We start from the raw sequence: 15631 nt of genomic DNA, 5'->3' as shown, positions 1-15631 counted from the left end.
CGCCCCTGGGGCTCCAGTGTTGCCGCCGCCGCCGGCGAGCCCCGGGCCTCGCGGGTCCCGCGGGTCCATTGCCGCCGGCCTCGCCCCTCCAGCGCGACCCCGTGCCCGCCCCTCGGGGCCCGGCGCGGTGGCGGGGAGCTCCACTCCCGCGGGCCTGGGGCCACGCCCCTCCGTGGGCGGGCCCACCTGGTCCCCGCCCCTCGCCGGACGGGTGGTCTGCTCCGGGCTCCGCCCGCCCCGTCAGGCTGCCCGGTCGAGGCTCCTCCCCGGGCAGGGGCGGGGCGACCCGGCTCGCGGAGGCCGGAGGCCGCCGTGCGAGAGACCGAGGAGTCTGCGGGTCGCGACGCCCCGAAAACGAGCGGGCGGTGCCTGTCGCTGGGGTGCGCTCAGTGGGCCTCCTTGGCCTCCTGGGGGCGCGCTAGCGTATTTTACTTCCGGGTCACACCGTGGTGACCCCCCCCCGGAAGCCGGAAGCGAGAATTTTAGCCAAGGGAGAAGGGAAGGGCGAGCACGGAACTCGGGCTCTCTCGGGGTGCCGGGATTCTCAGCGTTCGCGGCGCGTGGCTCCCGCCCTTCTCGCGCCGGGCCGACTCTGCTGGTTGGTTGGTCCTCGTCCCCGAAGGCAGCGCGGAGTCGGAGGGTGTTCCGCCGCCCCCGAGTCGCCCCGGAGGTCCCGGCTGCCCCCTCCTGCTGGGCCCGGCCCGTTTCTGCCCTGCGCTCTGGAGCACCGGCCGAGGCGGACCGAATTCAGGACCCAGGTGACTTTGGCGGCCAGCGGGACTGTTTCCGCGTCTCTCCGCCGCCACGATGTCTGACCACACCCCTGGTTGGACGGAGACTGCTAGTTCGGAAGCATTTGCTGTCCATCCAACTTGATTGCTTTGGGGGCGGTTCAGTTTTCTTAAAAGCTCTTCAACATGCTCTGACAACTAAGTGTCTGACCTCACGTGCCTTAGTTTGCGCACTTTGCAGACCGATCAGTGTCTGCTCGAACCGACCTCAGGCCGTTTCTGTGACTCGAGGATGGACGGGCCGTCCTGACATGTTTGAGAACAGCGGGAGTCCACGATGGCTACCCCAGAGTGGGCCACGGGAGAATATTCGGAGAGGAAGTAATGGGGGAGCAGATGTTGCGGGGTCATGCACACCATTGTAGGGGTTCGGGCTTTCTACCCGGAGGACAGTGGGCGCCACTGTAGGGTTGTGAGTGGAGGCGGGATGTGGTCGAAATTACCTTCCAGGCCCGATTAGTGGACTGAAATGGGGTGCACATACTGTCGGGGCAAGGGTGGAAGCAGGGTGATCTCTTAGGATATTGCAGTAATCCAGGTGTGAAACAGTGAAAAATTCCAAAGATGTACAAAAATGGAAAGAATAGTATCATAAATCCCTTGCACCCCACTCCCAGCTCCAACAGTATCACCTCGGGGCTAGATTTTTGAACTGTCCATCACAACCGTCACCTGTTACTGTTTTCAAAACTGCATTTGTTGAGATAAAATTCACTAGTCACACCCCTCTCGCATTGAGTGTTCACTTCACTGGTTTTCAGTGAACTGGAGTTGTGCGGTCATCAGCGCTTCTTCCAGAACATTTTCATCACTCGGAAAAGAAACCCCCATACTCTCTGCCAAGGACCCCTGTCACCCCATCTTTCCCAGTTCTCAGCTGTCACTCATCTTCTGTCTCTCTGTTTGCTAATTCTGGATATTTGGTATAAATGGAGATTCGCAACAGGTGGTCTCCTATGAGTCGTGTTTACTTTTAACGTGGTGTTTGCCAGTGTTGTCCACACCGTGGCACGTGGGTGGACTGGCTCAGGTTGTTCATCAATCAGTGGCCACAGGGTTGTTTTCCCTTTGGCCGTTGTGAGTAACTGCGAGGAGCTTATGTGTGGGTGCTCGCCTCAGTACATACCTAGGAGTTCCCCCATTATTTTAAAGCGAATTTCAGGTGTCATGTGTAAATATTTCTGCATACATCTGGAAGAAAGGACTTGGAAGGAAATATAGGCACCACATCTCTGTCACACCTAGGACAGTTCTCACTAATCACTTCGAGCCAGCAGGTGGCTCCCAGGATGCACTCTGACCGGAATTCCTGGTGGGTTGGCTGCGGGCTGTGGACAAGGGAAGGGGTCAGGGATTCCAAGGCTTTGGTCCTGGTGTCTGGAGTGTGGATTGGCCCGTGGCTGCTGGAGATGGAGGTTGGGGTGGAGCTGGCTTTTGGGGACTGTCAGGAGCACAGATTTAGAGACTCCTTTCCAGAGGACTGCAGGGTGTCCGAGCTGAGGTATTGGGTTTGATGTGTGAGTCTGGGGTGACTAGGGTGTGTGTGTGTGTGTGTGTGTGTGTGTGTGTGTGTGTGTGTGAGAGAGAGAGAGAGAGAGAGAGAGAGAGAGAACAGTCTGGATGGACTTAGTTTTGCAGTAGTGGTATTTAGAGAAGAGAAGAAGTCCTGGGACACAGCCCTGGGCACCCCAGTGTGAAGGAGTGCATTGATAAGGAGGATCTGCTCTGGAAGCAGGGCGGGGCGGGCGGTGGGTCCTATAGCGCTGGCTGCTCGGTGGGCTGTTCTGTGGAGCAGTGGCGAGTGCCTCAGGCCGTCTGAGGTTATATCTTGTCACAGTAGCCCACTTTCAACCCATGCCTGCTTCTGAAAACTTGTGTTGGGGCTGGCCACATCCTCTGGGTAGTCTTTTGCCAGGACTTCAGCGGGCTCCTGACTGGTCTGTCCTATGCTGCCTACCTCTTGTTACCCAGGGACACAGGCCGCTCAACCTGTCTCTGCTCTGCCATCTCAGCCTGTGAGCCACAAGCTCCAGCCTGGATGCACAACTCCCGCCCCCGCTCCCCGGGACACTCATCGGGCTCTGAGGGGTTACCTCGGGTGCCTTTCACTAGGCATGTTCATCCCTTACGTCTGCTTTAAGAGCTTGGGGGCTTCAAATAGCAGCACTCTGTCCTATTAGGTTCTGGAGGCTTCTGGTGATCAAAGGGTCAAGTGCACTGTGCTCCCTCCAGAGGCTCTAGGGGACGATGCTTCCTGGTCTCTTCCTGCTTCTAGTGGCCCCAGGTGCTCTTGGCTTGTGGCCACATCACTGTGGCTTCTTCCTCTACCATCATGTGGTTTCATTTCTGTGTCTGTGTTGTCTCCTCCTTGGTCTCTTAAAAGGACACTTGGCATTGGATTTAGGGCCCAGCTGGATTATCCAGGATGATCTCATTTTAAGATCTTTCTCTTAGTTATACCTGCAAAGACTTATTTCCTAAATAAGGCCCCAGTCACAGGTTTCTGGGGGTCAGGATGTGGCTGTGTCTCTTTGGGGTCACATTCAGTCCACCGTACTGGGTTAGCCAGCACCCTGCACTCCTGCGTGGGAACGTGTAGGACACCCAGCACGCAGACATCTCCCTCCAAGCATCACCTCTTCCCGTTTCCCTCCGATGACATCCTGAACTTCAGTGCATAGCCCGAGGGGAGGTGGCAGGCAGAGGCGTAGACAGTGCCTTCCCGAGCCCCACCAGCAGACCTGCGCCTCCCTTAGCCACCCGGCCATCCCGGGCGCTGGACAGAATGCAGGCATTTTGCCCAAGGTGTGCCCCCGTGCCGTGGACCAGCGCAGCGGTAGATTAGCAGGGCAGACTCAGGGATGAGAAGTTGTGCAGGGTGGTCAAGGATTCGGCGCATAAATGTCAGACAGACACACTTTTAGAGTGAATATCTGAATGTGATGTGCTCAAATCATTATGCATTTTTATACATTTTTAAACAGTATTAGATTACATAAGATCAACAAAAGAAGATACCAATCATAAATGACATAAGTGATGTATTTTCTTGTTTCTCATGGGAGGGGGCACTGCACCCCCAGGCTCACGCACAGACTGGCGTCAGGCCCGCGGGGTGAGAGGATCTATGCCCCTTTTCTCTTCCAGGCCTAACTTGGTGGATGAACAGGCCCCCCTGGAAGAGTCAGCCGTGTGCGATGGTGCAGCCCGGTGGCGGCCCGGCAGGGGAGCAGGACGCACTCGGGGAGGAGCCCACGCTGGGGAAACCAGCCATGCCCCACCTGCCTGCGGAGCACATGCCTGAGGCCCTCCAGCGCTGTCTGGAGGAGAACCAAGAGCTCCGAGGTAAGCAGGACAGCGGGGTGCAGAGTTAAAATTCGGGGGACTGGCCTGTGCCTCATATTTGCTGGGTCTGGATGGATCTGTGCCTGCGAGCCCAGCCACCCCCGTCTTTGTCTCAGGTGGGGTCCCCTGGAAGGAAGGGGGAGGACCTTGAACTAGAGTAGCACATGGGGTTTTTCTGCGCCTTCTTGGGGCCCAGCTGGCAGGGAGAAGGCGGGATGGAAGCAGCGGGGTGTGGGGAGCTGGACTGCAGCGGCCTCTGCTGGGAGCCCGGCTGGCCTGGGCCAGTGTGCTCTGCCTGGGGCAGGGGAGGAGCGGGCCTCCCGGAGAAGGGCCTGTGGGCTATTTTGGGAAGGGGGTTGGGCCTCCCAAGGGGTGGTGTGAACTGGGTGTCTGAAAAGATGGCAGCTGAGGACCATCCTCTGGCATCCGCCCCCCATGTGTCTGGGCGTCTAGTACTTGCTCCAGCACCCCCAGCATGCATCCCCAGCCCCTGCCCGCTTGACCCATCAGTCTTACCTGCCTGGGGCAGCTTGTCCGGTCCCAGGGCCCTGCACCTCCCCGCCCCGCCCTCCTCTCCCCGTGATCATGTCCTGGGTGCCTCTTCTGGCTGCTGGGCCGTGGCGCCTGTCGCGTGGGTGCACCCCTGGCTTCAGTTTGGTGAGACGCCTCGTCTCTGCTGTGGGGGCCGTTGTAGATGGCCAAGCCCCGGGCTGCGGGCTGGGGGCTCCAGCACCCTGGTTGGGTACCGCAAGTGATGGGGCCCGTGTCCCTCAGGCTTCACCCCTTGGTTCTTGTTGGAAACTTAGGTCTTTTATTTACTTATTTTCGTTATTGTTTCAGTTTCTAAAAATGTTCTATTTGATGTAACATAGGTTTGTCGCAGTGCCTGTGATTTAGGGGTACAGGTTCACACTCCTTCAGATGTATGTCGCCACACCCACCACCCAGGCACCTGGAGTCCTCCAGCACAGCCCATTGGGCCCCGCTCCCTCTGCTCCCCATTCCCTCCCTCCCTCTCGGTGGCCCCACTTCTGTGCTTGGGGCTGTCGCGCTTGGTGCGCCTGCGCTGTTGTTTCTCTTGGCTCCAGATATCAGTGAAGTCACCTGGTGCGTGTCTTCTCTTCCTGCCTCGTGTGCTTAGCACACGAGGACTAAGGGGACTCGGGCCTTCAGGGGACTCGGGCCTTCAGGTCACGGCCTCCCTGGACTCCGCGTCCCAGAGGTCGGGCCCCCTCAGGGTTGTGCTCTATCTAGAGGGCGTCTCTGTGACGCCCCGTCAGCCGTGCGTGTGACATTGCTGATGGAGGCCTCTGTCATGGGGCCCCCACCCTCTTTGCTGGACAGTGTCCCCCAGCGTGTCAGGGTGTTCTGTGGGGCCCCCTGCTGTTGAGTCACCTGCCCTGTTGGCCTCGGGGAATCCAGATGAGGTCCTGCTGGCAGGAGCCAAACTAGAGCCCAAAATGTGTGTCCACTTCCTGCTGTCCCCGTGTTGGGGGGCTGCTGCCTGCCCAGAGAGCCTTTGGCTCAACGCAGCCTTCGGGGGCCATGCTGGGTACGACAGTGCCCCCAGGTCTTATTAACTGTCCCCGGGCCATGCTTGTGGCCCGCTCAGCTGGCGGAATCTATGTCACGCTCTGGGCACTTTGTCTGCTTTGCCCCTGAAGCCTCTTCATCCTCGAGGCGGTTGTCACTGTCCTCAGGAATAGGCGGGTGAGGGCACTGAGTGGTCCTTTCCTGTGGCCACCCCAAGTGCTGTGGTGGCCCCGCACCTCTGTCACCAAGGTGGTATAGACATGGACCCAGGGCAGTGAGGTGCCCGCTCAGGCCCCCGACCCAGTGAGAACACAGGAGCGACTTCCAGAGGCTCCTGCAGCAAAGTGAAGCTGGGGCGCTTGCTGCTTCCCTGGAGAAGCTGGGGGTGCCTCATTAGCATCGTTGGCTTTGAAAGCGTTTCTGGCGGAGAGTGTGGGGAGCCTTCTCGCTGGGCGGGGTCTGGGGGTCTGGAGCCGGGTGGGGGGCGGGGGGGCCAGGGCTCACCCGCCTCCCTGTGCTGTGCTCCTGCCCCAGATGCCATCAGGCACAGCAACCAGGTGCTGCGGGGGCGCTGTGAGGAGCTGCAGCGCCTCCACGGCAGCCAGCGCGAGGAGAAGGCATTCCTGCTGCACAAGTTCAAGGAGGCCAGGGCGCTGGTGGAGAGGCTGAGCCTGGAGAAGCTGGAGCTGAGGCGGCAGTGTGAGCAGGCGCTACAGGAGGTCGAGCACCTGAAGAGATGCCAGCAGGTAGCTGTGACAGGCTGGCCCTTTCTGGGGAGCAGGGAGCCACTGGGCCGTCAGCCATCTGTGTTGCGGGAGCCCCTGGGAACCAGTAGCCAGGCCCCCAAGAGCCGGGGGCGGGGGGATCCCTCAGAGCTCAGAGCCAGGCCGCACCAGCTAAGCTCAGCAGAGCTGATGGGCACCAGGCTGGTGGGCTTGCGGCTGCAGTTTTGGGCTGGGGGTCTCGCCCACTGAGGCTGAGTCCGTGCTCCCGGAGGGTTCCGTGGGGAAGACTTCTGGGTCGTAGGGTGCTTCCTCTATCTGCAAGGCACAGTGGCCACCTCGCATTCGGGAGCCCTCGGTGAGTGCTCTCAGATGGGGGCGCTGTGGTCAGGTGCAGGCTGGAGCAGATGGACATTTCTCCTGGCCGCGTGGCACCTTCCCAGGCAGGCATTTCATGGCCACGCTGGAGTTGGGTCAAGTCTCTGGGTACAGGAATCTGCATGGAATTGAGTTGAAGTCATTTTGGGCTGATTTCTTTGTAGCCCTCAGGCGGGGCCCAGCCTGGCCTCTGGGGCCAGTGGCGTCAGAGCGAACGTGAGGAGGAGATGGTGGCTCTTGGCAAAACACCTCAGCCACCGCCTGCCCAGAGCTCCCCAGGCCTCCCTGGGTGGAAGCCGGTTTCATAGGTGTGGGCAGGGCCTCCACCATGGCTCCGTCGCAGCTGGCGGGTCTGATTGTCCTGGGTACTGGTGAAGACGCAGCTTCACGGGGACGGTGGCAATGCTGGTTGGCACCACCCTTGTGGAAAACCAACTGTTGGGCATTTTTTTCTCAAGTTGAAAATTCAGGTGGCCCTGATTCAGCAATCTTCCCCAGGTGTTTACCTGAGAGAAAGTCAGGACAGAGACTGCGGGGGCGGCGGAGGGGGCAGCTGCGGAGAATGACTTACTGACAGGACCTGGCTTTTGTGTCCTGCAGCAGATGGCCGAGGACAAGGCCTCGGTGAAGGCCCAGGTGACGTCCTTGCTGGGGGAGCTGCAGGAGAGCCAGAGTCGATTGGAGGCCGCTACCAAGGAGCGGCAGGCTCTGGAGGGCAGGTGAGTTGGGGGAGGACCCGTGGAGGTCACTACCAAGGCATGATAAGAGTGAGGCGGGTTTTGGGGCTCCAGGAATCTCTCGGTGAGAGAGCACGTGCTGAGGGTGCTGTGGCTGGAGGTGCTGTGCACCGGGGTCCTGGCCAGACTTGTGGGTTCACTGTCCTTTCGGTGGATGTTGGGTCCGTTCCTTAGGGGGCATCCCTAGGACACCTGAGGCCTCTGTGCTTCTCGGAAGCACCCCAGTGCGCTCAGGACAGAGGTGTGCTCCTGGCAAGAGGCGCACGGCAGGACCCATGCCTCGGGCTCCCTTTCTCCCTCCTGCCGGCGTCCCCTTCTCTGACCATGGAAGGTGCCACCGGAGACCGGGGGCCCCCCGGGAGACTCGTCGTCCCAAGGGTGCCCGGCCCAGTGCCCTGCGGTGGGGGCGGTCCTGACGCAGGAGCTGCCCCTGTGGGAGTAGTGTCCTGTGGGCACCGGGGGCTGCGCCGTCCTTCTGCTGCCCCCTTCTGCAGGACGGTTCCCGGAAGTGGGGCCGCCAGGTCAAAAACCGGACAGGGCTGTTTCTGTGTGTGTCACGTGGCCCAGCAGCTGCTCTTGGGGCGGGTGGCCCCCCCGTCCCGGGACCGCAGGTGATCAGGGCGCGCCGGGCGGTCCGGCCACGGGGCTAACTCTGTCTGTTTCGCCGGCGCAGGGAACAATCTGCAGGCGCTGCCCTCGGTGGCATGGCACACCCGGCGAGGGGAGGAAGGCTGAGCCCCGAGGCTGCGGCCGCTGCCTCCTGCTGTGCCCCCCACGTGCTCTTCTGTACCTCCATGTTCCCACGGGCCGCACGGGTCAACTTCTAGACTGCTCAAGCGTTTCCTGCCCATCTGCCCTCTGTGCATGTAGACTAGGCATTGGCAGGGTGGTGCCATCCGTGAATGACTGGACCCGGGCGTTCTGTGCCACCTTGTAGGCACCTGGACTGCCTCCTTTCCTGCCCCTCACCACCTGGGAAGGGACTCATGGAGCTTTGCTTGCTTTTCCAGTCACGTGGTGTGGACATTTCAACAGCTTCACACTGCGTCCCATGGATGCAAGCGGTGTGGCCCAGGCCTGACACCTCGCCGTGGCCCTGCCTGGTTGCGGGGTGTCAGGCAGAGGATGAACTTTCATGGTGCCACAGATGTGTGTTCAGTGGTGCGGAGAGGCTGGCCAAAGAAAGCCTCGAGGGACTGCCACCCCTCGTCCCGCCAGTGCTGGGGACCAGGGAAGGTGTCACAATGGCAGGATGATGTGGCCAGAGCCTGGAAGGGGAGACTGGGGGAGCTGTGGGGAGAAATGAGTGCAGAGACAGGAGATTGGGGAGCTGTGGGGTCACTTGGGCCCTGGCTTAGAAGTTGAGGGGCTCGGGTGACCCAGGAGAGAAGACATGAGCCGTTGCGTTGGGGGTGTAGCGGGAAAGGGGGTTGTGCCTCCGGCCATTGCTGTCGCCCGGGCAGGTGGGTGGGGGGCTCTTCTGCCAGATGTGCGTGACTCCAGCTGAGCCACGGAGGTGGGTGACCACTTTGCTGCTCCTGGAACAGCCACTTGCGGGGAAGAGTTGCCTAAGCACGCTGACCCTGCCTCTCTCCAGCACCCCCATTTCTCACCTTGTCTCACCTCCCTCCTGACCTAGAAAGGCCCTCTGTGTACTCTCCTCCCGGTCTCGGTGATGTTGCTCTTCCAGGGCCCCCAGCGCCTGTTGGGACCCAATGAGCAGTCCTGGGGCCTCTCACCCGGCCCCACTAAGCCCTCTTCTCCTGACCTTCCAAGACCGGCCTCCTTGCTGTCTGCACTCAGACAAGGCACTTGCTGCCTTGTCCACATCGCCAGTGACAGAGCCTCCGACCTGTGTCGCTCTGCCTTGACTGGAGGTCTTGGCACACTCCCGCTGCCCACCTTTCTCCTGCTCCCCGGGCCGCCATGACCTCCCTCCTTCTGTGCCAGGGCCCGAGCGGCCAGCGAGCAGGCCCAGCAGCTGGAGAGCGAGCGGGAGGCGCTGCAGCAGCAGCACAGCGTGCAGGTGGACCAGCTGCGCATGCAGAACCAGAGCGTGGAGGCCGCGCTGCGCATGGAGCGCCAGGCTGCCTCGGAGGAGAAGTGAGTGCCTCGCCATCCTGCCCTGGCCTCCAGCGGGTGCTCTCCTGTGCGGGCAGCGTCCTGCATGCCCTGCATGGCAGCCACGTGGCTCTGGGGTCTGCCCCTCTCCCTGGGGGTGCTGCTCCAGCCTCCTGTCATGTAGACCAGCCCTCCCGCAGGCCTGCCTTGCAGGGAAGGACGGTTTGTGTGGTCGTCAGCATTCCTTGGCTCACACCGTTGTGGGGGCTCACTACCTCCCAGCTGCCGCCTTCCAGGCCCGAGCACAGCCCAGAAGCCTCTGCCCTGCGACATGCGAGGAGGCAGAGGGCGGAGCGGGCAGGCAAAGCTTGTTTTTCTAGGCGGAAGCTGGCGCAGCTGCAGGTGGCCTATCACCAGCTCTTCCAGGAGTACGACAAGCACATGAAGAGCAGCGCGGTGGGCGGTGAGCGGAGCAGAGTGAGTGCCTGGATGGGGCCGTCGGGACTGGCGTCCTTGCTGCAGGCGGGACGAGGGAGTATGTCTTGGGATGGCTGCTTGGCTTGACGTGCCGCCGGGGCTTAGCCGCTGGGACCAGGCCTGAGGAGCAGGCGGCGCTGGGGGCGCGGGGCCGAGCCAGCCTTGGGCTGCCTGTGGCTGGTCCTCCTGCCGGCCGCCGCCTGTTGCGCTTCTGACTTGGTTTTTCCCAAGCCCCGGGAAACTGCAGGGGTCTCCAGCCCGACATGGGAAGGCTGCGCTTGGCGCCCTCTGAGTGTGGCGCCCTCAGATGCATGCGGAGTATGGTCTCTGGGCCTCGCGTGTGAAGGAGGGTGTCAGACAGGAATGCGCCCCGGCTCGTGTGAGGAGGAGCTGGTTATGAGCCACCCTCTGATCTCTAGAAGGCAGGCCACGTGGGGGTGTGTGCACGTGTGAGCACCTGCGTGGCTGTAAATGGGCGTGCATCTGACGTCTGTGTGTTGTCTTGGGCGGGGCGGTGCCGTGCCGCTGAGGGAGCAGGTGGCAGCGCCTGAGGCTTAGAAGAGACGTGTGGCGACCCGCTCGCTGGGAGGTGGTGCAGCCCGTGCTGGCTGGGGTTCTGGGAAGGCTGCATTGGCCTCTCCAGCTCTGCCTTCTGGCCGGAGCAGCGGCCTTGCTGGGGGTGGCCCACTGGCCCAGCTTCGCTCCTCAGCCCCTGCTCCCTTTAGGGAGTGCAGCTGGAAGATCTGAAGCAGCAGTTGCAGCAGGCCGAGGAGGCCCTGGTGGCCAAACAGGAAGTGATCGACAAGCTGAAGGAGGACGCCGAGCAGCACAAGATCGTGATGGAAACCGTCCCGGTGCTGAAGGCCCAGGTGAGGGTTCTCGGGGCCGCCGCCTCCTGCTGCCACCCACCCTGTCTCTGGCCTCTCCAGATCACTCCGAGCCCTGAGGCTCCTCCTCGACCTCTCAGGGCCTCGGGGTCACTACCCCTCTGTGGCAGGGGCCCGCCCCGAGTGCCTGCTGAGTGTCGGTCCCCTCGACTCTGCCAGGCGGACATCTACAAGGCGGACTTCCAGGCGGAGAGGCAGGCACGGGAGAAGCTGGCCGAGAAGAAGGACATCCTGCAGGGGCAGCTGGAGCAGCTGCAGTGGGAGTACAGCCGCCTGAAGGCCAACTGCCAGGAGTCCGCCAGGTGGGCCTCATGCGGCGCGGCCAGGCTGTGGGGCCGGCGAGGGCGTGTGTCCTCCCCCTGCCTTGCTCATGGCACGCTTTCTCCTTCCAAGGTTCGAAGATCTGCGGAAGCGGCACGTAGAGGTCTCCCAACCGCCCTTACCTCCTGCCCCAGGTGAGGGCGTGCAGGGGAGGGCGGGCTGCGGGCCCAGCTTTGGTGGGGGAGGGGACGCCCACCCGGCCCCCCCTTCTGCCCTCCAGCACGCAGCACCTGCTCACCAGTCCCACCCCAGCCCAGGGCGTGGGCAGGGGGCGCCTTCAGCTGCTCTTGCCTGCATGGGAAGCTGCCACACCACGCCGCTCTCTCCCCAGCTCACCATTCCTCTCACCTAGCCACGTCTGGCCAGAGGAGGGTTCCCCCTGAGGAGCCGCCCGACTTCTGTTGCCCCAAGTGCCAGTACCAGGCTCCCGACATGGACACGCTGCAGATCCACGTCATGGAGTGCATCGAGTAGGGGTGCGCTGGCCGGCCGGACGCTGCGGATGCATTTCCCTCTCCCTCTCCCTGAGCTGTGGGCTGGGGGCATAGCCCTGGCTACTTCTTTGAACCCCAAGAGCTAGCTGTAGGCCCTGCGCTTCAGCTCCCCCGTTCTCTGCCTTCTCTCTTGTAGGGCGCAGAGAGCCTTGGCCAGGCTCCAGGCTCTTTCTGTTTGTTCCGTCTGCTTGAACCGCTTGCCTCTGGGGTCCCCTCTTTTTCCACTGCCGCAGAGTGGGGGTGGTCAAGGATCAAGGCCGGGGCTCTCAGGGAAGGCTGCTTGCCCCGGCCAGCTGTGGGCTGCACCATGGCGAGTTCATCCTGCCTGCTGCGATCTGTGCTGTGTCAGCCACGTCTGCCTTGGGGTCGAAGCCTTTGAAGCAGCACCGTTTACATCTGCAGGTGGCAGGTGGAGCACCCCCAGTGTCTTCCTGCTCCCTGTTCCTTCCCCAGAGCCCTGTGGACTGGCGAGCCTCAGGCTGGGCTGCATCTGAGACCTGCCCTGCCCTGCCCTCTTGGGCCAGGGCTGGCTGTGACATGCCATGCCCTCGGGCTGTGCTCTGCGAAGCGTGTGCCTGATGCCTCTGGGCCGCAGGCTCCTGTTCAGTCTGTTAATGGTTTGCTTCAGGCCAGTGTTTGCTTCAGGCCAGCAATCTCAGGCCTTGTCTGAGATGCTGTTTGGTCATCAGTGGGCGCTGGGGCATTTGGCCCGACGTTTGCTGTCTCCTGTGCTCACGCTCACCCTCTCCGTTACTTCTGGTGTGCAGTGGCTGCCAGCGGCTAAGGGAGCAGCGCTGCCCACGTTGCACTCTGTCCCTCCTCCTGACGAAGCTGTGCCGGCTAGGCGAGTACAGGAGGGGTCTGCGCTTTACTGGGATCCTGTTTCCTGGGCTTTCGCAGCTGGGGCGTCACCCTGCAGCCAAGCAGCAAGTGGGAGCGCAGAAAGGAAGCAGGTCCTTTCCTCCTGTGGCCCATCCTTGGCCTTTGGGTGGGGCTTCTGTTCTGGGACCTGGGGCAGCATGGGAGTGTGGGACAGAGGCCCCGCCTGGGCAGGACCTTCCTCAGTATCCGCAGGGCCCTAAAGCCAGAGCTGCCCAGACAGCATCTGCACTTGTGGGCGCCACGTCTCAACCCCCATCCTGCCGTATGCTACAAGAGCACTTGTAGTTTGGGGGTGCATTTGCTTCCTGTGGCTGCTGGAACAAAGAACCAGAACCTTCGTGGCCTGAAACAGTAGAAATTGTCTCCCACTTTTGGAGGGCCAAAGTCCAAGGTCAAGGTGTGGGCAGGGTTGGTTCCTTCTGGAGGCTATGAGGGCACTTGGCCTTGGGTTTCTTGGCTGGTACAGGTGCGCGCTTATCTTGGCCTCACGTGGCCTCTTGTCTCTTACAAGGGTACCCGGTGCTGGATGCAGGGGCCAGGTGGTTAATGCTCGTCCTTTCCTGTTATGTCTACAGAGACCCCATTTCCAAATAAGGCTATATCACAAGTTTCAGGTTGTAGGATGTGGACATATTTTGGGGGGCTACACGTGACACCAAGGACTTTAGACCCTGCCATTTGCTGCCAAGTGAGGGAGTCTGCTTCCTCCCCATCTGGCTTGGCTTCAAGGGCCTCCCGAATAAGGAGTTACTTTAGGGCACCAGTGGCGGCAACACGTAGGAAAGCATGTCAAGACAGCAACAAAAGAAGGTGATGTTCCTGCTGGCAAGGGGCAGACGGCAGGCCTGTCACCCCTCTGGGCCGGCGTGGTGGGATGGAACAGGCACTTCGGAAGTGTCCCCAGGCCTCACTGTGACTCTGGCCTTGCAGGCCTCACTGTCCTGTCATCTGCACGAACTGAGCAGGGTGGCACCTGTGCAGGCACCAGCGATGGGCTGCTCACGGGGTGTTTCCTGGCACGCTGTGGTGAGAGCCAGGAGACTGCAAGTCAAGGGTGACGCTGACAACGTAAAAGCGAGTGTGCCTGCCTCGTGGGTGGGTGTGGCGGGAGGAGGGGTGCCTCGGCGCCCCTGTGTTGTGTGTACTGTGTAAGTGCCAGAGTTTGCATGGATTTCTTTGATACCCAGACAATACATCATTACCGCAAAGTCTGCCTGCTGCGTGCTGCTGTCCGGTGGTGCGGCTGTTGCTGGAAGGGCAGGTGCAGGGGTGACCGCGGCAGCGCCTGTGCTGGGCCTGCTGTGACAGAGCAGCACAAGTGGGGCCTGAGCTAAAATGGGCTGCCGCCCGCTTCTGGGGGCCCGGAGTCCGAGATTCAGGTGTGGGCAGGGCGGGTTCCTTGTGAGCAGGGTGCAGCCTGGGCTTGGAGGCGCCTGCGTCTCCCCTGAGCTGGCACGTCATCTCCCCTCGGCGTCTGTGCCCGGATCCCCCCTTTTTATCGGGCTCTCCCATTGTGTCGGGTCAGGCCACTGCCTGACTTTGAGCTTGATCACCTCTGCACAGACCTGGTCTCCAGATCAGACCACCTTTGGTTAGGTCCCCCACACCCTTTTTGGACACGGCTCAACCCATCCCAGATGGATAGCCTAACCCTATTTTACGGGAGGCTGGAGACAGCGATGGGTCCGTCTTTTGTGTTAGAAAACGTGGTGGCAGCCTGGTCCATACTGTGGCGAGGAGGTGTCTGTGGTGAGCTGGCTGCCGAGTGTTGGGACAGTGACAGGGCCAGGATGACCTTGCAGCCAGGACCCCAGGGCCTGCCCAGAGAGAAGCCAGTGGGTGGTGCCAGGGCCAGGACAGGGTACTGCTAGAGGCACTTGCCCTGAGCACATCTGCCGTGGGTACCGAGCCTTGGTCTCCGCATCTGTGAGAGGGCACCCATGTCACCTTTACAGTGGCCAGGGATGGGGGTGGACCGCGCCTTTGGGGTCCCACTCTCCGGTGTGGGCAAAGCCTTGGGGCCGGGGCTGTTGTGGTTACCCTCCGGGCAGTGCTAGCACACAGCGGCCTCCACTCAGAGGCCCCGGCGCAGGCAGTACAGGTCAGAGTGGGGCAGTGTGGTGCGGGTGTGGCCAGCCTGCATCTGCGCCGCAGGGTTGGGCGCCCATGGACCTGGGCCCAGTTGTCTCCTTTGCTGGCCGGTTTCCCAGGTTCCGCGGCGCTCAGGAGTGCAGCTGTCCAGACGGGTCGGGACGGTCCCACCGGAGAGCAGTGTGCTGGCTTGCACTGTTCTCCCGTGAGCCCTCACCTGGCAGGGCTCGCTCCCAGCTAGACGCAGGATGCACAGCACAGGTGGCTTCCCGACAGTCCCGCAGGCCTCGGGGTGGCCTTGGGGCTGCTGTCCTTGGTTTGAGGAGCCGCTGTGCTCGCCACAGGGCAGCAGGCCCGCGCTGCGTTTGCAGCGGAGGAGCTGCTGAACTCTGCCCATTCGCTTGCTTTCTAGGGCAGCCCCCTAGGACTTGTACCATGTTGCTCTAAACAAACAACCCGCACACCCATTTCCTGTTTGTTGACCCTGAGCTTGAAGCGCCTGAGCCGCTCCAGCCTTCCTAACCAGGGAGAGGCTCTGTCCCCCACTCTTGGTGAGGGGGCCTCGCACTCCCTGAGCGAGTCCAAGGATAGCCCTGATTCACTGTATGAAGCTGCAAGTCATTCCAAGCCGGTGAGACACTTTGCACCTGATCTAAACATTTTACTTTCAAAGCTGTTCTGCGAACGCTGCAGCCGGGCAAGCTGGTGGAAGACACGTATGAAAGTGAAGACGCCACTTGCGCGCTGCAGTGAACTGACTGCCACAAGCAGCTGGAAGCGGCCGGTTCCGGGGCACTGAGTTCTCGCACATGCCTCTGCAGCCACCCCCACCATCCATCTCCAGAACTTTTCACCTTCCCCACGTGGCACTCTGTGCCCATGAAATGCTCCCCCACTCATTCCTCGACTCCC

General features: G+C 61.6%; 1 protein-coding gene across 3 annotated transcripts; it reads left to right on the top strand.

Annotated features, from left to right (window-relative positions):
• The first annotated feature begins 329 nt into the window (after positions 1-329).
• IKBKG (inhibitor of nuclear factor kappa B kinase regulatory subunit gamma) lies at positions 330-14765 on the top strand. Of its 3 annotated transcripts, none has more exons than XM_037511744.2 (10): positions 330-758; positions 3939-4136; positions 6204-6415; positions 7370-7488; positions 9457-9609; positions 9948-10044; positions 10770-10913; positions 11091-11233; positions 11325-11386; positions 11584-14765. In XM_037511744.2, the coding sequence occupies exons 2-10, from the start codon at positions 3953-3955 to the stop codon at positions 11724-11726; spliced, it is 1257 nt and encodes a 418-aa protein (XP_037367641.1). In that variant the 5' UTR covers positions 330-758; positions 3939-3952; the 3' UTR covers positions 11727-14765. The 3 variants fall into 3 exon arrangements, with proteins under 3 accessions (XP_037367641.1, XP_037367640.1, XP_037367639.1); XM_037511743.2 differs by lacking the exon at positions 330-758 and adding an exon at positions 765-1112 and having other exon boundaries at positions 11605-14765; XM_037511742.2 differs by lacking the exon at positions 330-758 and adding an exon at positions 765-1112.
• Positions 14766-15631: the final 866 nt, after the last annotated feature.

The sequence above is a fragment of the Talpa occidentalis genome, unplaced genomic scaffold (genome assembly GCF_014898055.3).
Source record: "Talpa occidentalis isolate TD23 unplaced genomic scaffold, MPIMG_talOcc4v2.1 talOcc4.15, whole genome shotgun sequence".
Lineage (NCBI taxonomy): Eukaryota > Metazoa > Chordata > Mammalia > Eulipotyphla > Talpidae > Talpa > Talpa occidentalis.
Note: the sequence above shows the minus strand (reverse complement) of the source record. Positions and strands in the feature narration are given on the sequence as shown.

What these genes read in the sequence shown, in the direction of transcription:
- IKBKG (XM_037511742.2), top strand. Translation starts at nt 1,043, where the DNA reads ATGTTTGAGAACAGCGGGAGTCCACGATGGCTACCCCAGAGTGGGCCA. An exon ending in TGGGCGGTGAGCGGAGCAGA is followed by an intron (nt 10,045 to 10,769) that starts GTGAGTGCCTGG and finishes TGCTCCCTTTAG; the next exon opens with GGAGTGCAGCTGGAAGATCT. An exon ending in AACTGCCAGGAGTCCGCCAG is followed by an intron (nt 11,234 to 11,324) that starts GTGGGCCTCATG and finishes TCTCCTTCCAAG; the next exon opens with GTTCGAAGATCTGCGGAAGC.